Consider the following 19547-nt stretch of genomic DNA (forward strand, 5'->3'; position numbering starts at 1 on the left):
AAATAGGTAGTCTCTTTTTTTCTTTTATGTACATAACTTGCAAGTTTGGTAAATAAAAAATTTACCAAAGAAATAGGTCAGCCACCTAAGCGCATACACAAGCGAGGACTAATTCTTTTTTAAAAATGGGTTTAAAATAAAAAAGACGAGAACAGAAAAGAAAAAGGAAAAAAGAAAAACAAAAAGGAAAGAAGAAAAAGTGAGGTGGGTGGGGGAAGAATAACGCGATCTAAACCGAAGAAAATTAGTCTATACTTATTATTAAGAGCCGTAGGAGCCTTCTCCATTTTGGTTGAATCTGTTCTGTGTCCAATTCCACACTCCAAAAGCCACCCTCCACCTTCACCCGACCCTTTCATAGCGAAATACTGCTTTATTAACAATTAAAGGTAAGAAAAAAGGGGAAGATTTTCGATTTGGAGGTTTGGAACCATCATTATGACTTACGCTACTCACGTCCTTCGTCACTCCAAAAAGGTTTGATTCTGATTTCCTTTTTTTTTTTTTTTAATCTATTCAAGTTTTCAGTATTGACTTGTATTCTTGAATCCCTAAAATCTGCGCGTTTAGGTTAATTTGTTGAAGGAAGAATTTGATTGCCAATTATGTGATATCTGTGATCCATATGAGCCCGTGGTTGTGCCGCATTTTAAGTCAATATTGAAAAGAATATATATTTCTTATCGACGTTTTTCTTCATCGCGGTAGACTAGTGATTGGCGGTGTTTTATTTTGTATGAGATTTTGGAATTGGAGTTAGGAGCTATGCTTGCAGTTGAGCTATAGATTAGTTTATGACTATAGAGCTTAATTTTTATGAATTTGGAGCTTTGCGATTTATATCGATATTAGGTTGAATGAGGCACATTTCCTCAGTGGCGTTTTGATAGTCAGAAGCTGGTTCACTGCTCACACCTAAATGAAATAACTCATGCACATGGCGTGGGACATGAAAATTCTTTATATTTTACCGATAGCAGTTTTAGACTTAGGCATCTTGCTTGCTGGTTGATATTTGTCGTATGGTGATATCAGCGTGAATTCATGCAATTAGTCTAACCATTTCGATCCTAGACATATTCGTGCTATCTATATCTAGTTATTTTTCGCCTTCCCAAACCATTTCGATCCTAGAAATATACTTGCTATCTGTATCTAGTTATTTTTCTACCTGCTACTACAACATAAGTGCTGAGTAACTCTGGCCACCGAGGCTTAGGCATATGGGGAAGAAATCACCTAGTATTTTTTGCCTCTGCTGAGATTTGAATCTGAGACCTCATGGTTCTTCTCCCACTACATTGACCACTAGGCCACACCTCCCTCGCAATGTTAAGAAAGGAGAAAAAAAAAGAAAGGGAATACTTTAAAGTATATAGCGGTGATGCATCTAATGTACTTTGTCTTTTCAAATGGCATCGCCTAATCTATGTAATTTATCTGGTCCTGCCCTTGGAACATCCAACTGTGTGTCCAATTATTCCAGAACCTGTTAATCTTATTTTGTTTCTGTTTCTGTTGCTTTCAAATTATTTGCAGATCAGAAGTTCTTCTAACTTATTACGGCATGACTCTGCTATTCTTGTCCGCTGGTTCAGTAATGGCACGAGGTCTTCTGTGGAGAAGGGAGATGGTAAATTAGTATCTTTAATTATTGGTGTTTATGAATTATCCGTATTATCATATGTTTGTCACTGTGTCCAATTCTTTAACAATGAATATTACAATGTCTGAACATGTCCATGAAGAATATCTTAGTTGTCATTCTTTTCTTGTTATTGCGACTAACCGTCTTGATGATCTCTTCCTGGTGATGTTTTCATTTTTCCCTGTGATGTATGATTCAATTATTTGTGGCTTTTACAGATATTTTAAGGTGCCGTTTTGTATCTGTAGGGGGACACAACATTCCCAAGTCCTTCAGTGGATGCAACTCTGGTTCAGCAGTTTCCAACAACCGTTGTAGAGCAGTGTCACCCACGGTTGTGACCAGACCTCTATTTCCTTTTTACCTTCCTTTTATAGTTTTCTTTTTCCTGTTGAATCTGAGCAGCAATGTTTACATTAAGATCATGTTTCTGACTGTAGGTGTCATTTGTGGCAACATATAATGGAAATGCTTTGAGAAATGCAATTGATCCATGCGCCTCCACGGCTAGCATGGCTTTCATGAGAGGGTCTTCAGGGTTTGTTCTCTGTCTTACTTCTTCTTCTTAATAAATTTAAAAGTATGTTTTGATCATCCTCTTCAAGCAAATTCTGATTTTTATTTGGGGTGTCAGATCACAAGTGCCTTCAAGGAGGTGTTTCTCCACTGCTTCAGGTACTTGTCTTTTAATATCACTTTGTCCTTTGGCTATTCAATCAGAAAATTTATTCTCAGGGCACCCTCCAGAATGCTTATAAACCATGTTTTATTTATGGGCATTTATCTACTCACTATAAGTCTAGTTCCTATTTATCAGTTAAGATTCACGGGAGGACAATTCCATGTCAATGCTCTCTAATTGAGTCATTTGCATTAACTTGTTGCCTATCTTTTACTTTAGTTCTATTTGTGTCTATTTGCCCAACCTATTGCTAGAGAGATCCTTCTTATCCTTAGTAGCTTTAATTTCGAAACATGGAACCAAAGCGGGAGAACCCCCACACCTTTAATTTCTTATCCTTAGTCGAAGCTTTAATTTCTGTTTTCAGATCTTCCTCCACACCAAGAGATTGGAATGCCATCTCTTTCACCTACAATGACAGAGGTATAATAGCTTCTCTCATTAAAGCTCCTCAGAGCATCATTAGTCTTTCTGCACTTTTGGTTGTCTTAGCGCCTCAGCGGTTCCTCATACTTTTATGCAGGGAAATATTGCTCGATGGTTAAAGAAAGAGGGTGACAAAGTTTCTCCTGGTGAAGTGCTATGTGAAGTGGAAACAGTAGGATCACTTTTTAGGTGCTATTATCATGATGTTGTTGAGGGACTTTTTTTTCCTTATGTGTCGTGATTCTGGATTATGGTATTTATGATACTCATTCAATCCCCTTAGGATAAAGCAACTGTGGAGATGGAGTGCATGGAAGAGGGATATCTAGCTAAGATTCTTCGCGGAGACGGGGCAAGCAGTATCAAAGTTGGAGAGGTATAGATGCTTAATCTAATTGATTGAGAGTACCAATTGGGTGTGTTGTATCTTGGTGTTAGACAACTTAGACTCTAAGCCATGTGGTATAAGGGACTCACTATTATCTCCATTGTTGATTTTTTCACTCGTTTGTCCAGGATTTTCACAGTGTGGAATGTTATGCCACTTGTCTATATCTGCATCTATGTAGTTGATGCATCACACAGCACATTCCACGATAAAAGCTAGTGCTTGGACCTCCTAGTTCCTATTTGACTTGTATCTTTGTTGGTACTTCCATATTTTTAACTAATAGCTGCATAGAGAAACTGACAATTCCCTTATTTTATGATGCAGTGCATCTGTTCATTCATATATACTCCTAATATCACATAGTTTTTTTTTTCCATTCTAATATCACATAGTTGACCCACTAGAATTTTCCTTCCTCTTTGAATTTTACTGCCTTGAGCTACATGCCAAGAATAGCCAGATCATTGTGGGAACTAATCAATAAAAAAAATCCTTGATGAATACTGGTAATTCTGTAGGTGATTGCTATTACCGTTGAAGAGGAAGATGACATTGCAAAGTTTAAAGATTACCAACCTTCAGCATCAGATGCTACGCCTTCACCAAAAGCATCTCCTCCTCCACCTCCACCCAAAGAAGAGGTTGCCGAGAAACCTGTCACCCCATCAGAGCCAAAAGCTTCTAAACCTAGTGCGCCTGCAGATCGCATTTTTGCTAGTCCGCTGGCTAGGAAACTAGCGGAAGATCACAATGTACTTATTTTATCCAGTTAAGCTTGTTTTGAAAATATGATTCAGGTCGACGTGTTTTATCCATGAGGTTAATTCTCCATATGTCTGAACATGAGCAGATACCTCTCTCAAACATCAAAGGAACAGGTCCGGAGGGACATGTTGTGAAAGCTGATATTGAAGATTATCTTGGTAACCTTTTTCCTATTCTGCATATATTCTTATATGCTAGCTGATGTCACTATTGGTTTTATGTCACTGAATTTATCTCCTTTTTCTCTTGTGGGAGGAAAGATTTCGCTTTGGAAATTATGTAATTTAGAAGAATCAATAATCTTTTCTTTTATTTGATAGCTTCTCGTGGAAAGGAAGCCCCTGCAGCAGCTCCCAAGGCTGATGCAGCTCTTGATTACACGGATATTCCAGTTTCACAGATAAGAAAGGTACTATTTACCCCTTTGCGGGATGCATCTCGTATTCCCAAAATTAGCGAACTTTAGGTGCTTGTACCGTGTTATCTACCATTTATCTCTTGTATTAAGTTTTAGATAGACTTTCTGTTTACCCACTTCTTTAACAAGCACAAGGTTTTGTCCTAGTTATACCAGTTTGGTGTAATCTGTGCAGGTGACAGCTTCTCGGTTGCTGCTGTCAAAGCAAACCATTCCCCATTACTATTTGACTGTTGATACATGTGTTGACAAACTTATGGAGTGAGTATTACTTTCATTTCACAACAGCAGAATTCAACTTTTTTCTGATATTTATCATGCCCGCTGCTCGGTCTGCAGATTGAGGAGCCAGCTCAATTCATTGCAAGAGTCTTCAGGAGGAAAGAAGTTATCTGTTAATGATCTTGTAATAAAGGTATGAAATACTCCTTTAAGATCCACTCTGCCTCCCAACAAGGAAAAAGAAACCAGCGGTCTTGTTATCTCGTCTCAAGGAGACAATTCTAGCCTTCTTTCTGTAATTGTGAAGGGTCCAGAAAAGAGAGAATATGCGTGGACCTCTGTTTCACATTGGAGCCAGAATCTCGTATATTTCTGTCATAATAAATCTGAATAACTCCTAACTGGTTTCCTTAATCACTGCACCTTGTCAAAAAAAAAAGGGTTACTTCTCTGTCCCATTATATATGATGTTAGAACTATTTGGGAAGTCAAACAGTTTTTCCTCTGGCTACATTTTTCTGGACAATTATACATTTAACTATAAAAAGTGTAATTTTCTTTTCATAGGCAAAGAATTTGTAACTATTTGTACTACTTTTAATATAGTTTCTAAATATACAAGTTTTGGTTATGTTGAAGAATCGGTGTCCAAATTTATACTGACAATTAGGTCTTTTGACTTTGGGAATGGAGTACATAGTATGGGGTGTATAGAAGATATTGACATCAGTTGTCAGTGGTGATGTGTCGCAGAGAGATGACCTGGGTAACTTCATTGCAGGCTGCTGCTTTGGCTCTTCGAAAAGTTCCTCAGTGCAACAGTTCATGGACCAATGACTACATTCGCCAGTAAGTGGAGTATATGAAGTGAGAGGACCTCTATAGTTGAAACTTGGAGTGGACATTAATAGTGCATTCTTTCTTTCAAACACAGGTATCACAACATAAATATCAATGTTGCGGTGCAGACTGATAATGGACTGTATGTTCCTGTCGTCAGGGTTTGTTCTCATCCCAGTCTACTGCTCTATAGTAATTGGAAGTTTCTTGATTCTTACTACCAGTTGTATTTCATCTTGGAAAAATCATGTTGTTGGCAGGATGCTGATAAAAAAGGTTTATCCACTATTGCCGAGGAAGTTAAGAACTTAGCTCAGAAAGCAAAAGAGAACAGCTTAAAACCACAGGATTATGAGGTGTGCATTGCAGTTGTTACGTATCTGCTTTTGCATAGTTAGAGAAAAGTATATTTTATTCGAGCACTTGTTTCTTCTCCACAGGGAGGCACATTCACTGTCAGCAATTTGGGAGGGCCTTTTGGCATTAAACAGTTTTGTGCCATCATAAACCCTCCTCAATCGGCCATTCTAGCTGTTGGGTCTGGTAAGTTTGCATCTCAGTGGATTGATATATTTTAGCTGTGATCTTGTGCTCATTGTAGTTTCTTAAATAGCTGAGAGAAGGGTGATACCTGGTACGGGCCAAGACCAGTATAAGTTTGCCAGTATGATGCCTGTAACGTTGAGCTGTGATCACCGGGTGATTGATGGTAAGTGGCTTGACTGCCTATTTAGATAGTTGAGTCCTCATAACCCCCTCTTTAGGAATTATGGTTAAACCTTTTAATAATTTCAATTTGATACCTTTATCCAGGCGCAATTGGTGCAGAATGGCTCAAAGCATTCAAAGGCTACATAGAGAGTCCAGAGTCTATGTTACTGTAGATTGACACTTCCTTTTCTTGTCTTTTGAATTCTTCACGTTTTCCTCAACAAGCCGGATGAAATTTGGATGTATTATAACTGGGTTTTTTTTTGTGCCATGGCCTATTGCTTGATATAAGCATCTTTACTAGGGAAAATAGCTAAACGACTTGAGAATAATGAGGCTGCAAGGCCATGTACCATTGATTTAGACTTTCCTTCACGCAGTGTAAAAACAAGTTTTTGCTCGAGGTCATTGAGTTGATTATCTGTCTGAATTAGTAGAATACTAGCTGGAAATTCATTTTTTAATAAGATTCACTGACCTGTTAAGTCAGAGATGCTAAATCACGAGGCTGTTGCTTGAATCCATGATTATCTACTTCATTAACGTATGCCAGTTCTGTCTGTTTCTTTTGATACTGTATCTCCTAAGAGCTAAGCTAAAGTTGCGCATTGATCGCATTGAACCTTGTGGGTAATTGCAGTATAGGTAGTTTGCAAAAACTTTTGGGGTATAAGATGGTAAGAACACATTTTTGGAGTAATATGTAATGTGGATAGAACTTATAATTTGGTACGATTCAGAAGATCCTCGTTAAACTAATTTGAGCAAAACCAAGAACCTTGGTGGAAAACTCAGGTAAAAAGAACAAGCACCTCTTCTATGACCAGACTATTATGTTAAAGAAGCAAAGTAAATTTAATTGAACACTCACGTTTCAATAAAAAATTTCAGAGAACACAGCTGATAAAATACTTGGTCTAGAATTGCAACGCATCTAAGTCACGTTTTCTCTAGAGTGAGTGTATATGGACTGGGTTTGTTCTGTTTCTATCAAAACCAAAACAAACAACTATATCGGTTTGAATTGGTTCGGTTTGTCGAGTTTTTCAAAAATTTTAATTATATAAATATTATTTCACTCTTACTTTATTAAATTTTATATAAGTAAATATATGTTTAATAAAATTTTAAAAATTAATAAACACATGATCTATTAAAATATTTTTTTGGAAAAATTTTCTTTGTAACATATAATAATTATTTTTTGGTCATCTCACAATAATTTTTCCTTAATGTAATCTATCAAGGTTAACCAAATTTAATAATTAAACATAAAAATCAATATGATACCTATTTATGTTCTATTTAGTTTTAAAATATCAAAATACCACTTCAAATTCAAAAAAAATATAAAAATTTAATAAATTTTGACATATGAATATGGAAGACAAAGAGATTGATGCATTTCAACCACACTAGATAAGGTTTTAGACATCTACGATTTTATTTTTCTCAAGCTTTGGAGAGTTTTTCCTCCCCCAATCGAGATTTTTAGTGTACTCAATTGTGCTACTCGCGTGTGAAAGCCCTCTCATAGCATTTTCATAAGAAAATCTAACGGGGGTAATGCCCATGAATCAGGACTCCAACCTGAGGGTCAATACTGCCTCTTGTCGAGATCTCGAGAGAGAGAGAGAGAGAGAGAGAGAGAGAGAGAGAGAGAGAGAGAGAGAGTAAGTAAGATAATGGGGAGGAATGGTTTTTGAGAAGAAAGAAATGGGAACACATCAAAGCCAGAGAAGATAATAACCAGGTTGTGTAGATATTAGTGTCTCTATGGCTATGAGTGAGAGAGAGAGAGAGAGAGGGAGGGAGGATCGTAAGAGGACGTGGTGAGAGAGAGAGAGAGAGGAAAGAAAGCATGGCTGAGGGGAGTGATTGAGCAACTTAGAGTTGTGTAACTAAATTGTAAAGATATGCAGCCTTTACTTGAGTGGTTTTGTAATAAAATACTCAAATACCAAAAAGAAGAAAAACTTAGAACGGAAACTAACTAGCTGGAAACAACAGCACATGAATTCAGACACTTGACAACAATCATTGGAAAAAAACTAACACCATCTTAGCAGCACTAGCACATGAATTCAGACACTTACAACAATCATTGGAAATAATTGCCATCAGAAGGGTGAACTAAGAATCATTTCAAAGTCCCATCCTTTGCGTATCAAGGGCATGGAACTCAAAGCCCTTGCGCAATTACCCAAACGTCACATGGCAGTACAAAGAGCTGGAAACAAGAGTACCAAAAACATTCAGACAATAGGGAAATACAGAAGTTAGTGTAGTGAAAAGAAAGATGCTATTTCCCTCCAAATTCAGAAAACAGAGTATCAAACTCATTCTTCCATTTTATTCTATTCAGTAGATATCTAAGTCTAACACCATCTTAGAAGCACTAGCACATGAAATCCAGACAATTAACAACAATAATTGGAAAAAGAACTGCCATCAGAAGGGGTGAACTCAGAATAATTTCAAAGTCCCATTCCTTCATGTATCAATGGCATGGAACTCAAAGCCCTTGCGCAATTACCCAAACATCATATGGCAGTACAAAGAGCCAAAACAAGAGATGCCAAAACATATAGACAATAGGGAAATATGGAAGTTAGTGTAGAGAAATAAAAGATGGTGTTTTATTTTCTCAAAAAGTGCCAATCAACTCCTCCAGAAAACAGAGTATCAAAGTCATTCTTCCTTCTTAATCCTAGTCAGCATATATCTAAGTCTACCAATCTTAGCAGCACTAGCACACGAAATTCAGACACTTGAAAACAATCATCGAATAAAACTGCCATCAGAAGGGGTGAACTCAGAATCATTTCAAAGTCCCATCCTTTGTGTATCAATGGCATGGAACTCAAAGCCCTTGCGCAATTACCTAGACATCATATGGCAGTACAAAGAGCTGCAAAACAAGAGAACCAAAAAGCAGCACTAGCACAAGAAATTCACACACTTGGCAACAATCATTAAATAAAAATGCCATCAGAAGGGGTGAACTCAAATCATTTCAAAGTTCCATCCTTTGTGTATCAATGGCATGGAACTCAAAGCCCTTGCGCAATTACCCAAACATCATATGGCAGTAGAAAGATATAGCAATAATACTCTACCATACATAGTGTCCATAAATCTATTAAGAGAAAAACATCTCACATAACCAATACTTTTTGCTGATAAGTACTCTCATGTGTAGCGAATACACTGCTTAGAAATCAATAAAAAATCACATTACAGTCTCTTTGAACAGAAAGCGTGAGGATGAGGCACCATTTTGGCACAAGGCATGTTATGATAGCATTGATTCTTCTTCAATTAAGATTAGCTAAAATTCAACTACTTGGTGCCCCAAGCCTTTCCACAAACACTGCACACATGTATATACAGATGCAATTAATAACTAGCAGATTTCTACTCGTGAGAACCACACATGAATTCCATAAGGTTATTCACATGCCAGAACTATCTGGAATCAGAGAGAAACTCTTCCACCGCCAAAACAACTAGCTGGAGCATGCCATCAACATTGCAGCTAGCAGAAAGTTGATCAAATGCATGGTATCTACTGAGCACACTCTTCAAAATAGAGTAAAACTTGGGCAAAAAGACCATCTTTTTTTGACAAGTACACTTGGAAAAAAAAAATTAAGCACGAAAAAACGCATTATATCATCTATACAAATCTTCAACACAAGCATCGACATAAAAAGAAGTAATGAAATAAGCATATCAAGATTCAGTTTTTTCAACTTTATTGGAGAGCAAGTCTCCTCTAAACCTAATTTCAGCATATATATTCAATAAATATGTTTAAATATAACTAAAAAGCATGCAACTTTCATGCCAAATTACATTACTTCGCAGTGTGAGAATCACATTTCTCAAAGGTATCATATCAAAATTTTTAGAAACAAATAACAGCTACCAAAGATTGAGTGTCGACAAACCCAAAAGCAGCACAAATTCCTTAGATCGGCACATATCGTTTTAGCGCCTGTTTTCCGGTGACCCCCAAGCCAACAACCACGCCGCCAATAACCCCAGCCACGGCCGCCGACCTCAGCCCCGCCGCCGCCCTGTAGAAAGCTCCAGTCCCTAATCCAGCAACCACACTGTTGATGACGTCATCGGTATCCCTAATAGCCACCATCCCACTCTCCATCCCAGCATAAAGCAGCCCAATAACGCCGGCCCGATTCCCAAACTTCCGTCCCGTATGACCCGACCCGTTTAAGATTCTATTGATCTTAAGCTTCATGGTGTCACCTGGCTCCGAAGCTCTCACACCGTCAACAAATCCTTTACCGGCGCCGACAACGGCGCCGCCAAGATAACCGATGCCGGTGTAGTAGGTCAAATTTTCACCCCATGATCGACGCTGGGCGACGGATTCTTCCTGAAAAAGGAACTCCGGTGAAGTTGGAAGCTTGTAAAGTGTTTGAATTGGAACGTGTAGGTCTTGGTAAGGGTTATAGAGCCGGCGATTTTTGCCGTCGTCGTTTTCGCCGTTGTGATTAGGTGATTGGTGCTGATATGCCATTGCTCTTTGGGTTTGGTCTAGGGTTAAGAGCTAGGGTTTTGGTTTGGCTTCAGAAAAAAGAGATCGCAGAGAACCCAAGAGAGAAAGGGGGTTCTTTTTTCTTTCTTGTATATTACTCTACCACTTCAAAATGTGGCTTCGGTGTTTTTGCGCGAGTTTTAATAAATCGGACCGGTTCAAGTGTTTGGGTCGGCGTGTTTAATTCGAGGGTTAGGGAACCGGTTTTATGAAAGTGGGACTTTGACTGGTTCAATTCCATTGAATATTCGCATCCCATCCCCACCTCTGATATTCGAGTTTTTGACATAAATGATCCCTTGAGTTTAAGGGTTGGTCTAATCTTGTCCCACAACAAAATATGTTCTTTGAATTTTTTTTTGGAAGCACTTTTGGTTTTCAAACTGAGAACATGTAGAACAAGTTAAAATGAATGAAACTCGATCACAACCAAACGTACGTTGATATGTTTGACAATCTCCAACATGCCATGATTACTTTTTTATATATATATTTTTGCTTATATAATATATGTTGATAGGCATATAAATATACATATATTCTCTCTTTCTTGACACATATTAGCACTAATATTTTAGCTACTCATGCATTAATTGAGTTTTCTGGTAAATCAACACTAAAGATCAATAATAATGGCTTGTAAAAAATTAATGATATGATTATGAGGCGAGGCTTCAGATTTTCGAGGACATGACTTTTGATAGAAAGATGTGGAGGTCGAGTATTAGGGTTGTAGGTTAGGAGGTAGTTGAGTCTACCTTACTTCGTACTTTTGTGAGGCTAGTATAGTAGGGTTTTTGCCGATGTCAGCTAGTGGCAATGTTGTGTCTTACTGCTCTTTTGTTTTTCATAGTGTCGCGTCTATATACTCTCTATCACGTTTGTTTTGCATCTACTTTCTCATTTACATGATGTTATCTTTCCTATGGTTTCTATTGGTGATACTGATATTGTCTCTTTTAGTCTTTTTGAGGCGAGGGTCTTTTGAAAACAGCCTCTCTACTCCCTTGGGGTAGGGGTAAGGGCTGCGTACATATTACCCTCCCCACACCCCACTAGTGAGATTTCACTGGATCGTTGTTGTTGTTGTTGATAATGAGTAGCTGATTTTTTGAGCTAAATGGCGTAGCGTATTCGAGTTGAGAGGCCATCTATTAGCAGGACAATAGTATCACATTTGTAACCATTGCAATGTTTGGAAATTCATCGCTGATTCAAATTAAATATGTTGCTCTCAACTTTGTTCTATATGTTTCGTTAGTTGAAACCAAAACTGACCGAAAAATGAACTTAGAGGATTATTTATGTGAAGTTCTATATTTTAAGGATGAGATATGATAACTCTAAAACTTAAGGGAGCATTTCCGTAAAAGAAACACTGCGATATTACAGCATCGTAAGCTCAGCACAAATATAACAGCTGTTACCGTCGTACGTCGTACTTATACGACGACGTTTCATCTTACTTCATCCATAATTTCCCACACTAACGAACCTAACCATATACTAAGCGTGGAGCATTTTGGGAGGGGGGAGAATGCATGCCGCCGGCGCTCCTCCGGTTACGGTGTTGCCGTCGACGTGGCCAGCTTATTCAGCGCCACGTGTAGGCACGAGATATTTGAGTATTCGAGCTTGGACTTCATTATCCAATGACAGTGAGAACCACCATTACAGTAGAAGGTCTCAACAGTACTGGGATAAGTTCTACAAGCTCCACAAAAACAAGGTACAAAGCTCCTGCCTTGTCCATACTCCACAATAATGACCCAATTGCTTGTATTAACAAATAAAAATCAAATCTTTCATTTTTATCATCTCATACATTGTACTTCCTCCGTTCCAATTTATGTGATAGAAAGGAAAACTTTTGAAATTTGTGGTTTTAAATGTGTTATAAAATTTAAGTGACTATAAGAACTTCTGGGTAAAATGAAGTTTAAAGTTGAAATGTTACTATATATAAAAATGCATCATTCTTTTTAGAATGGATTAATAAGAAAATAGTGTCACATAAATTGAAGCGAAGGGAATAGAATTCAGTTACAAACATTTGCATATTCGGCAGTTTTTCAAGGACCGGCACTACTTGGAAAAGGATTGGAGAAGTTATTTTGATGATGAAATTGAATCTTCCCATGTGAAGGTTGTTTTAGAGGTGATTTCATTGCTGCTATTTATATACCTTATTCTAGTAGCTACCTGAAGAGTTTAACTAAATAGATATTGACAGGTGGGCTGTGGAGCGGGGAATACGATTTTTCCTCTCATAGCTACGTTTCCCAATCTCTATGTTCACGCTTGTGATTTCTCACCCCAGGCAATAACCCTTGTTAAGGTTTGTCAACCTTCTTGTGTTATACTGTCATCAAGAGTAACTTTAAATTCATAGAGACTGCCAGTTTTTACTACTTGCATACCTTAAAGAATCAATTTTTAGTTACAAGTTGAAGTATTTGGAAATTTGTTTGTATTTTCTCTGTCACGGTTTAATGGCTAAGGAGTCTTTCCAATATGGTCTGAACCTTATGGTAAATAATTGGATTTGGCATGATTCATCGTGTGAAAAATGGAACTAAAATTTAGTTCTGAAGGTTCTCAATGGAACTCTATGTTGCTCAGCATGGATCATTATCCAAATGTTCTCCTTTTTGCATAGAGGAACTTTTCATGTCTTTTGTATCTTTCATTTGCAACTTTCTAAAATCATTATCAAATAGAAGTATTTAAGTGTTATGGCTACTTTAGCCCTGTTACATTAGCTGTAATCTGGTTAGGATCTCAGTCAGTACCCCTGATCATTTTTCTCTTTAGATTAGCTGCTATATCCAGTTTTTGTTCTCTAAGCTTTTTTAGCTTCCATTGTAGTCTGCTTAGAATCTCATTGAGCATCCATAACTTTGTTCTCTTGATGACTTTCTGTTGAATAAATTTTTTTTTCTTCAAATTTTGTTAGCTTCAACTGGATTATTCCGTTATTTGCATTTAATGTGATATGTCTGAGGAACTGTGCTTGTTCTCCATTGCATGACAAACTCAAAGTGTAATCCTTGCTTTTTTTATGGCATGCTTGTGGCCTAAAGCTACTTATCCTATATGATGCAGCAGTAACTACACACAAACTCCTAAAGTTATTTGTCCTATATGATGCAGTCACATGCAAATTTCAGTGCGGAAAAGATGAACGTCTTTGTCTGTGATGCCGCAAAGGATGATCTCTGTGTTAACGTCATGCCTTCTACTGTTGATATTGTAACCTTGGTAAGTGAAGGGAGTAAGTATAGTAATCAAATCATCACTTAAAAAGGCAAAAAGTATAGTAATCAAATCTGAATCTCTACAACTGCTTAAAGCACAGAATAACCATATCTTCTTCCTTAGGGAAAGTTCAGAAGATGTATGCCTATATGAGCATCTAACTCCTTTAAGTAGATTTTTACATTGTCTGCAGTTTCTCCTGGGAAGATGGCTTCCATTCTAGAAAACTGTAAAAAAGTACTAAAGGTAAAACTTGAATTCAGAAGGATGCTTTGCCTCATTTTCCTATCTCTTTCTCTAGTATTTGATAATTGAATGGATCTGCCATGCTCTTGCGATCTCATTTTGCAGCCAAATGGTCACATTCTTTTACGAGATTATGCAGTTGGAGATTCTGCTCAGGTAAACCCCTGTATATGCAGCCCTTGAATCTTCATATATACTGATGTGAGGCAGTCTTTTGTGTCTAGCTTCTACTTGTCTCAAACCAGAGTTACATGCTTAACTTGTAATACCACAACAAACAACAAAAACAACCCAAACAACCCAGTATAATCCCACTAGTGGGGTCTTGGGAGGGTAAAGTGTATGCAGACCTTACCCCTACCCTGGGGTAGAGAGGCTGTTTCCGATAGAAACTCGGCTCCCTCCCTCCAAGAACTCCCCACCTTGCTCTTGGGGTGACTCGAACTCACAACCTCTTGGTTGGAAGTGGAGGGTGCTCACCACTAGAGCAACCCACTCTTGTGTGCTTAACTTGTAATAGGTTATACATATGAAATGCATAACACAAGTCACATGACCAGCTCTGGTGGTACGGGTTTGAAGTGAAAAGGGATTGCAGTTGGGGGTGATGGGATCTTGCATGTTAAGAAAAGACTAAAAGAGAGGAAACGGATTCGTTGAACCATTCACTTTTTAAATTTGATGGCTGAAAATTAGATAATATTTCACTTTTGTTCCAATAGCTCAGTAAACAAAATTTAAGATAGTGCTACATATACTCACCACCTTACTTGAACAGGAAAATAGTGCTGCGTACTTTGGCCTTATTTATTTCAGTTGGCAAAGAAGATAAAACACCTATTTGAAACAAAAGAGGATAAAGTCCTCCTCTCTCGTTTTCCTATCGTTGATAACTATGTTATTAGATAGTTGGTATGCCCAGAGTTGTGGCTAGTGCTGCAGATACCTCTGCCAAAATGGAAGTATGCCGGGTATAATTTCCGAAATGGAAGTATACAACAACAACAACAACGACCCAGTAAAATCCCACTAATGGGGTCTGGGGAGGGTAGTGTGTACGCAGACCTTACCCCTACCCCGAAGGAGTAGAGAGGTTGTTTCCGAAAGACCCTAGGCTCAAAAAAATAAAAAGACAAAATGACAAAAAGGAGACAATATTAGTATCACAACAACAATCATAGGATAAATAGGAATATCATGAAATTCAGAAGAAAGATGCAAAGCAAAGGGAGACAATATTAGTAAATATTAGTATCACCACAACAATCATAAGAAAAATAGGAACACCATGAAATCTAGAAGAAAGATGCAAAGCAAAAGCGATAGCTAGTAAATAGGACATGCACTGAAAAGCGAAATAGTAAGCCACAACATTGCCACTAGCTATCTTAGACAAAAACCCTACATGGCTAGTCCCACAATGGTACGAAGTAAGGCGCGACTCAACTACCTCCTAACCTACAACCCTAATGCTCGACCTCCACATTTTCCTATCAAGTGACATGTCCTCGGAAATCTGGAGTTTCGCCATATCCTGCCTGATCACCTCTCCCAAATACTTCTTAGGTCGCCCTCTAGCTCTTCTCGTGCCTTCCACAACCAGCTGCTCACACCTCCGTACCGGAGCATCTGGGCTTCTCCTCTGAACATGTCCGAACCATCTAAGCCTCGCTTCCCGCATCTTGTCATCAATGGGAGCCACATGCACCTTCTCCCGGATATCATCATTCCTAATCTTATCTATCCCAGTGTGCCCGCACATCCACCGCAACATCCTCATTTCTGCTACTTTCATCTTCTGGATATGTGAGTTCTTAACGGGCCAACACTCAGCCCCATACATCATGGCCGGTCTAACCACCGCTTTATAAAACTTACCTTTGAGTATCGGTGGCACTCTCTTTGTCACACAGGACTCCAGATGCTAACCTCCACTTCATCCATCCTACCCCAATACGGTGTGTGACATCCTCGCCATATCCGAAATGGAAGTATGTCGGGTGAAATTTCAATGTGGCATTAATTATCATCTTGTTTCAATAGATCTTTTTGATTAGTGGATAACTGTTCTTTGTGGGCGCTTCATAGCTCAACAAAATGAAGAACTCTAATGGAGCTTTGGTTAATGATTTAGCTGACAGGAGAATTTGATTAGAGAGCATTCTGTATGGGATGTTTTCTGTCTAAAAGTGAAACATCATCCCTAAACATCTTTGTTACTGAACATTGTAATTGTGGCCCTTTCTTCTGTTTCAAGTTTCTTGCATGATAGAAGCCTGGAATTGGAAGCAGTTTTTAGGTGGCATGGAATTTACACTCAGAAAGTTTCAGGTGAAATTGCATGACAGAAACCAGATGATTCGTGAGAATTTTTATTTTCGAGGAGATGGAACTGTAAGTATTCTCTGGAGGTTGTTTGTTTATCTGTGTTTCCCTGCTGTTATATTAACTTCAGCTAAATCGCTGCCATTATTGGCTCAGTGTTCATTTTACTTTTCGGAGGCTTTCGTATCAACCTTGTTTCAGAGTGTTGGTTTTGTAGTCGTGGATATAAACACATATTGCAAAGAAATTACGAATCATTCTCGGAATATTACCATGCAACGGTATCTCTCTTGATTCCTTTTCCTTTGTTGAAGATATCTTCTTTTTCTTCATTAGTTTTTCTGGATTCTCTTCAATAGATCTTTCATTTACCAACATCTTCTGAAATTAAGTTAGATTTGGACATGAATACCTGCTTAGAGAGGAAAAGAAAGATAAACAGATGGAGATGATCCTAGAAAAACATTATTTTTGGTATCTTATCTTGTCTATTGTGTATTCACATCATTTTCTCTGTTAATGCTCTACCACCTCCTGGAAACTTTTGTAATCATGAATCTGATAATCAATAAAAACTGATGTTTTATTAACCTGTGTTTACTTGACTCGATATGCTTAGGCGCTGGATACGTGCCACATTTGGTCGTTCATGATTGCAAATTCCTTTCTCCTCTTTCATCGTGGATTCAAAGTCGGTAATCCAAAATTTAACATGCCATCATCTAGCTGTTAGACATGGTTTGTGCTGCGGTTTGTATGTTAGAGCAGCCATTACTGATGAGGCCTGTGAGGCAGGAGGATATACTCGACAAGCTAGCACCTGAAGTCGAGATGCAGTTGAAAAATTGAGTATTTGAAGCTGGAATTGAAGTGTTAAAAGCTACAATACAGTTTCCTGTGCCTAAGGTGCTCGATTTTGATTTTGTGATGATGCACTACACTCTTTCCATTCTAGTTCTCTTTCTGTAAGTTAATTGGAAGGCCTCAATAAAGGGGGAAGGAAAAAAAGAAAGCAAGACAAAAAGGGATACAATTCAGTGAAATACCATTTCAAGATTCTTCAACGTCTCTATATCTTTATCCTCACATAACAATATAAACCAAATAACGAGAGATTAACGTCGTTTCATTTTCTCCTATAGCTCCTCCTACATATAGGGAGGGGAAAAAATGGAAAAATTATGCTACACGTCAAAATATATACTGTATTTATCATTCATAGTTATACTTTCAGCAAATTTACCATTCATAAATATATTTGAATTTTATAGCAAATTTACGAAACAAAAAAATATATGATTCATTATAGATTTTTTGCGCGTTTTATAGATATATTTTAGGTAAATTATAGTTACTAGGCTCTAAACTATATTGCATTATGAAAATTACTCAAAAATAATTCTTTGGCCCGTTGAAAGTTTGGGAGTACGTGGTTGATATCGCATTCAGTATGGGAAAGATGTTTTCGTTAAGAATGTTTCGTTATTAAAATGCTGTCTCAAAAAATAACTTTTCTGATTCTTTTTTTTTTCTCCAGAGAATATAGAGAACTTTTAATATTTATTTTGTATATTTTTGTCTTTGAGCGTTCAAATGGAGAAACATGGTTATTGAGTACTCATATAATTGATATCAACTTGTTTGAGGTTGGGATGTATTTATCATTATTGTTTTTTTTCAGAATTTGATTAAATATAAATAGCATGACTTATGAAAATCACGTTGTAGGCATATAAATTTTATTGGAGTTAAATTCATAAATAATGTGGACTATATTTTAAATATATTAGTCCAAATAAATATTTTGGGCTAATATGATTGGATTAATTATATAAGTCCAATATTATTGGGCTAGCCCATTTAATTGGGTTATAAATGATGAGCCCACCTCATTAGGTCCAACATATCATCTTCCTAGAGGCCTAGTTTGGTGTCACGTATCAAATGACGTGGCACGACAAGTCAAACGGAAAAGCCAATAAGATCATGCTATGTGTAAAAATGACAAGGCATGCCAAGTCAAATTAAAAGGCCAATAAAATCGCGCCACATGTGCAAGTGACATGTTCTGGCCAATCAAATATGGCATTGTCACACTTCAATCTGATTGGTCGGAAAGAGTTTATTCTCATCATAACTCTTCCCTTCCACAACTATAAATAGTGGTCTTCATAACCTAGAAAAGGGACCAGAAGTTATAACAAGAAAAACACAAGGAAGCTCGTGGATCAAAGGCAACAATTCTCTGCAAACTGCAAGTGTTCAAGCATTCAAGCACTTCAACACAAATTTCAAGTATTCAAGATCAAGAACGGAGTCAAATTAAATACAAGGCGTTCAAGATCAATGCTACTTGTTCGTGATACAATTCATAGCAACAATCAAAGTGTTCGCGGCGGATAAATCAAATTAAAATTTAAGATCAAGCTCAAAGGCCCTTGAATTTATATTGAAAAAGTAGAATTAGAGGAATCATAAGTAAGACTCAAATTACTCGAAATCAAATATTACGATTGTTGCAATATTTTCGGTCTTGATTTTATTTTTTCGACGCAATGTATTGTCTACACACGTAATAATACTATTAAGGATAAAAATAGTAGTAATACTTTTTTATTATTCAATAATGACAGTGACAACTACATTTTAGTTCTTAACAATCTATGATTCATTATATTAATACGAAATAAATGTCGACAGAGATAAATGACATGAAGTATGAATACGCATATTTATAAGAGAAAATTTCATTCTTCCACGAGTAAAGGAAATCACTTTGTCCTTTCTAGCAAAAAAATATTGTGTTTGAGTTTGCACGGAGTTCAATTAAAAAAAGAAATTTTTAAAAATTTATGGTCCGAAATGTGTCTATAAATCATCTCATTAAAAATAACGTAAATATTTTAAGATTCAATTATTACTAAATATAAAAATATATTATTCTTTTGGTACTTAAAAAAAAAGTATCACATAGATTAAAACGGGAGGGGTACCAAGTAATCAAATATTAAAAGTTTATTTGATCAAGATACCAAACACAAATGGTGCGGT

General features: G+C 37.2%; 3 protein-coding genes across 10 annotated transcripts; 2 read left to right on the forward strand and 1 right to left on the reverse strand.

Annotated features, from left to right (window-relative positions):
- Positions 1–257: 257 nt before the first annotated feature.
- On the forward strand, positions 258–6506 carry LOC104108652 (dihydrolipoyllysine-residue acetyltransferase component 2 of pyruvate dehydrogenase complex, mitochondrial-like). 3 transcript variants are annotated; one of them, XM_009617737.4, is made up of 19 exons: positions 258–477; positions 1540–1633; positions 1867–1982; positions 2089–2186; positions 2283–2323; positions 2698–2753; positions 2854–2928; positions 3040–3132; positions 3666–3899; positions 3998–4070; positions 4233–4321; positions 4506–4591; positions 4670–4745; positions 5334–5401; positions 5487–5553; positions 5653–5748; positions 5833–5935; positions 6006–6101; positions 6206–6506. In XM_009617737.4, the coding sequence occupies exons 1-19, from the start codon at positions 439–441 to the stop codon at positions 6274–6276; spliced, it is 1671 nt and encodes a 556-aa protein (XP_009616032.1). In that variant the 5' UTR covers positions 258–438; the 3' UTR covers positions 6277–6506. The 3 variants fall into 3 exon arrangements, with proteins under 3 accessions (XP_009616032.1, XP_009616033.1, XP_009616034.1); XM_009617738.4 differs by having other exon boundaries at positions 297–477; positions 2089–2177; XM_009617739.4 differs by having other exon boundaries at positions 297–477; positions 1897–1982.
- Positions 6507–9905: 3399 nt separating this feature from the next.
- On the reverse strand, positions 9906–10840 carry LOC104108654 (mitochondrial import inner membrane translocase subunit TIM23-2). The gene has a single exon (XM_009617740.4). It carries the CDS (start codon positions 10647–10649, stop codon positions 10077–10079), a length of 573 nt encoding a protein of 190 aa, XP_009616035.1. The 5' UTR covers positions 10650–10840; the 3' UTR covers positions 9906–10076.
- A 1259-nt stretch (positions 10841–12099) lies between these two features.
- LOC104108655 (tRNA N(3)-methylcytidine methyltransferase trm141-like) lies at positions 12100–17560 on the forward strand. 6 transcript variants are annotated; one of them, XM_009617744.4, is made up of 9 exons: positions 12108–12396; positions 12736–12825; positions 12901–13005; positions 13821–13928; positions 14100–14171; positions 14277–14327; positions 16503–16565; positions 16653–16777; positions 17116–17560. In XM_009617744.4, the coding sequence occupies exons 1-9, from the start codon at positions 12205–12207 to the stop codon at positions 17147–17149; spliced, it is 840 nt and encodes a 279-aa protein (XP_009616039.1). In that variant the 5' UTR covers positions 12108–12204; the 3' UTR covers positions 17150–17560. The 6 variants fall into 6 exon arrangements, with proteins under 6 accessions (XP_009616040.1, XP_009616038.1, XP_070053933.1 ...); XM_009617743.4 differs by having other exon boundaries at positions 12102–12396; positions 12736–12813; positions 16503–16777; XM_070197832.1 differs by lacking the exon at positions 12736–12825 and having other exon boundaries at positions 12103–12396.
- Positions 17561–19547: the final 1987 nt, after the last annotated feature.

This window comes from Nicotiana tomentosiformis, chromosome 3, assembly GCF_000390325.3.
Source record: "Nicotiana tomentosiformis chromosome 3, ASM39032v3, whole genome shotgun sequence".
Classification (NCBI taxonomy): Eukaryota; Viridiplantae; Streptophyta; class Magnoliopsida; order Solanales; family Solanaceae; genus Nicotiana; species Nicotiana tomentosiformis.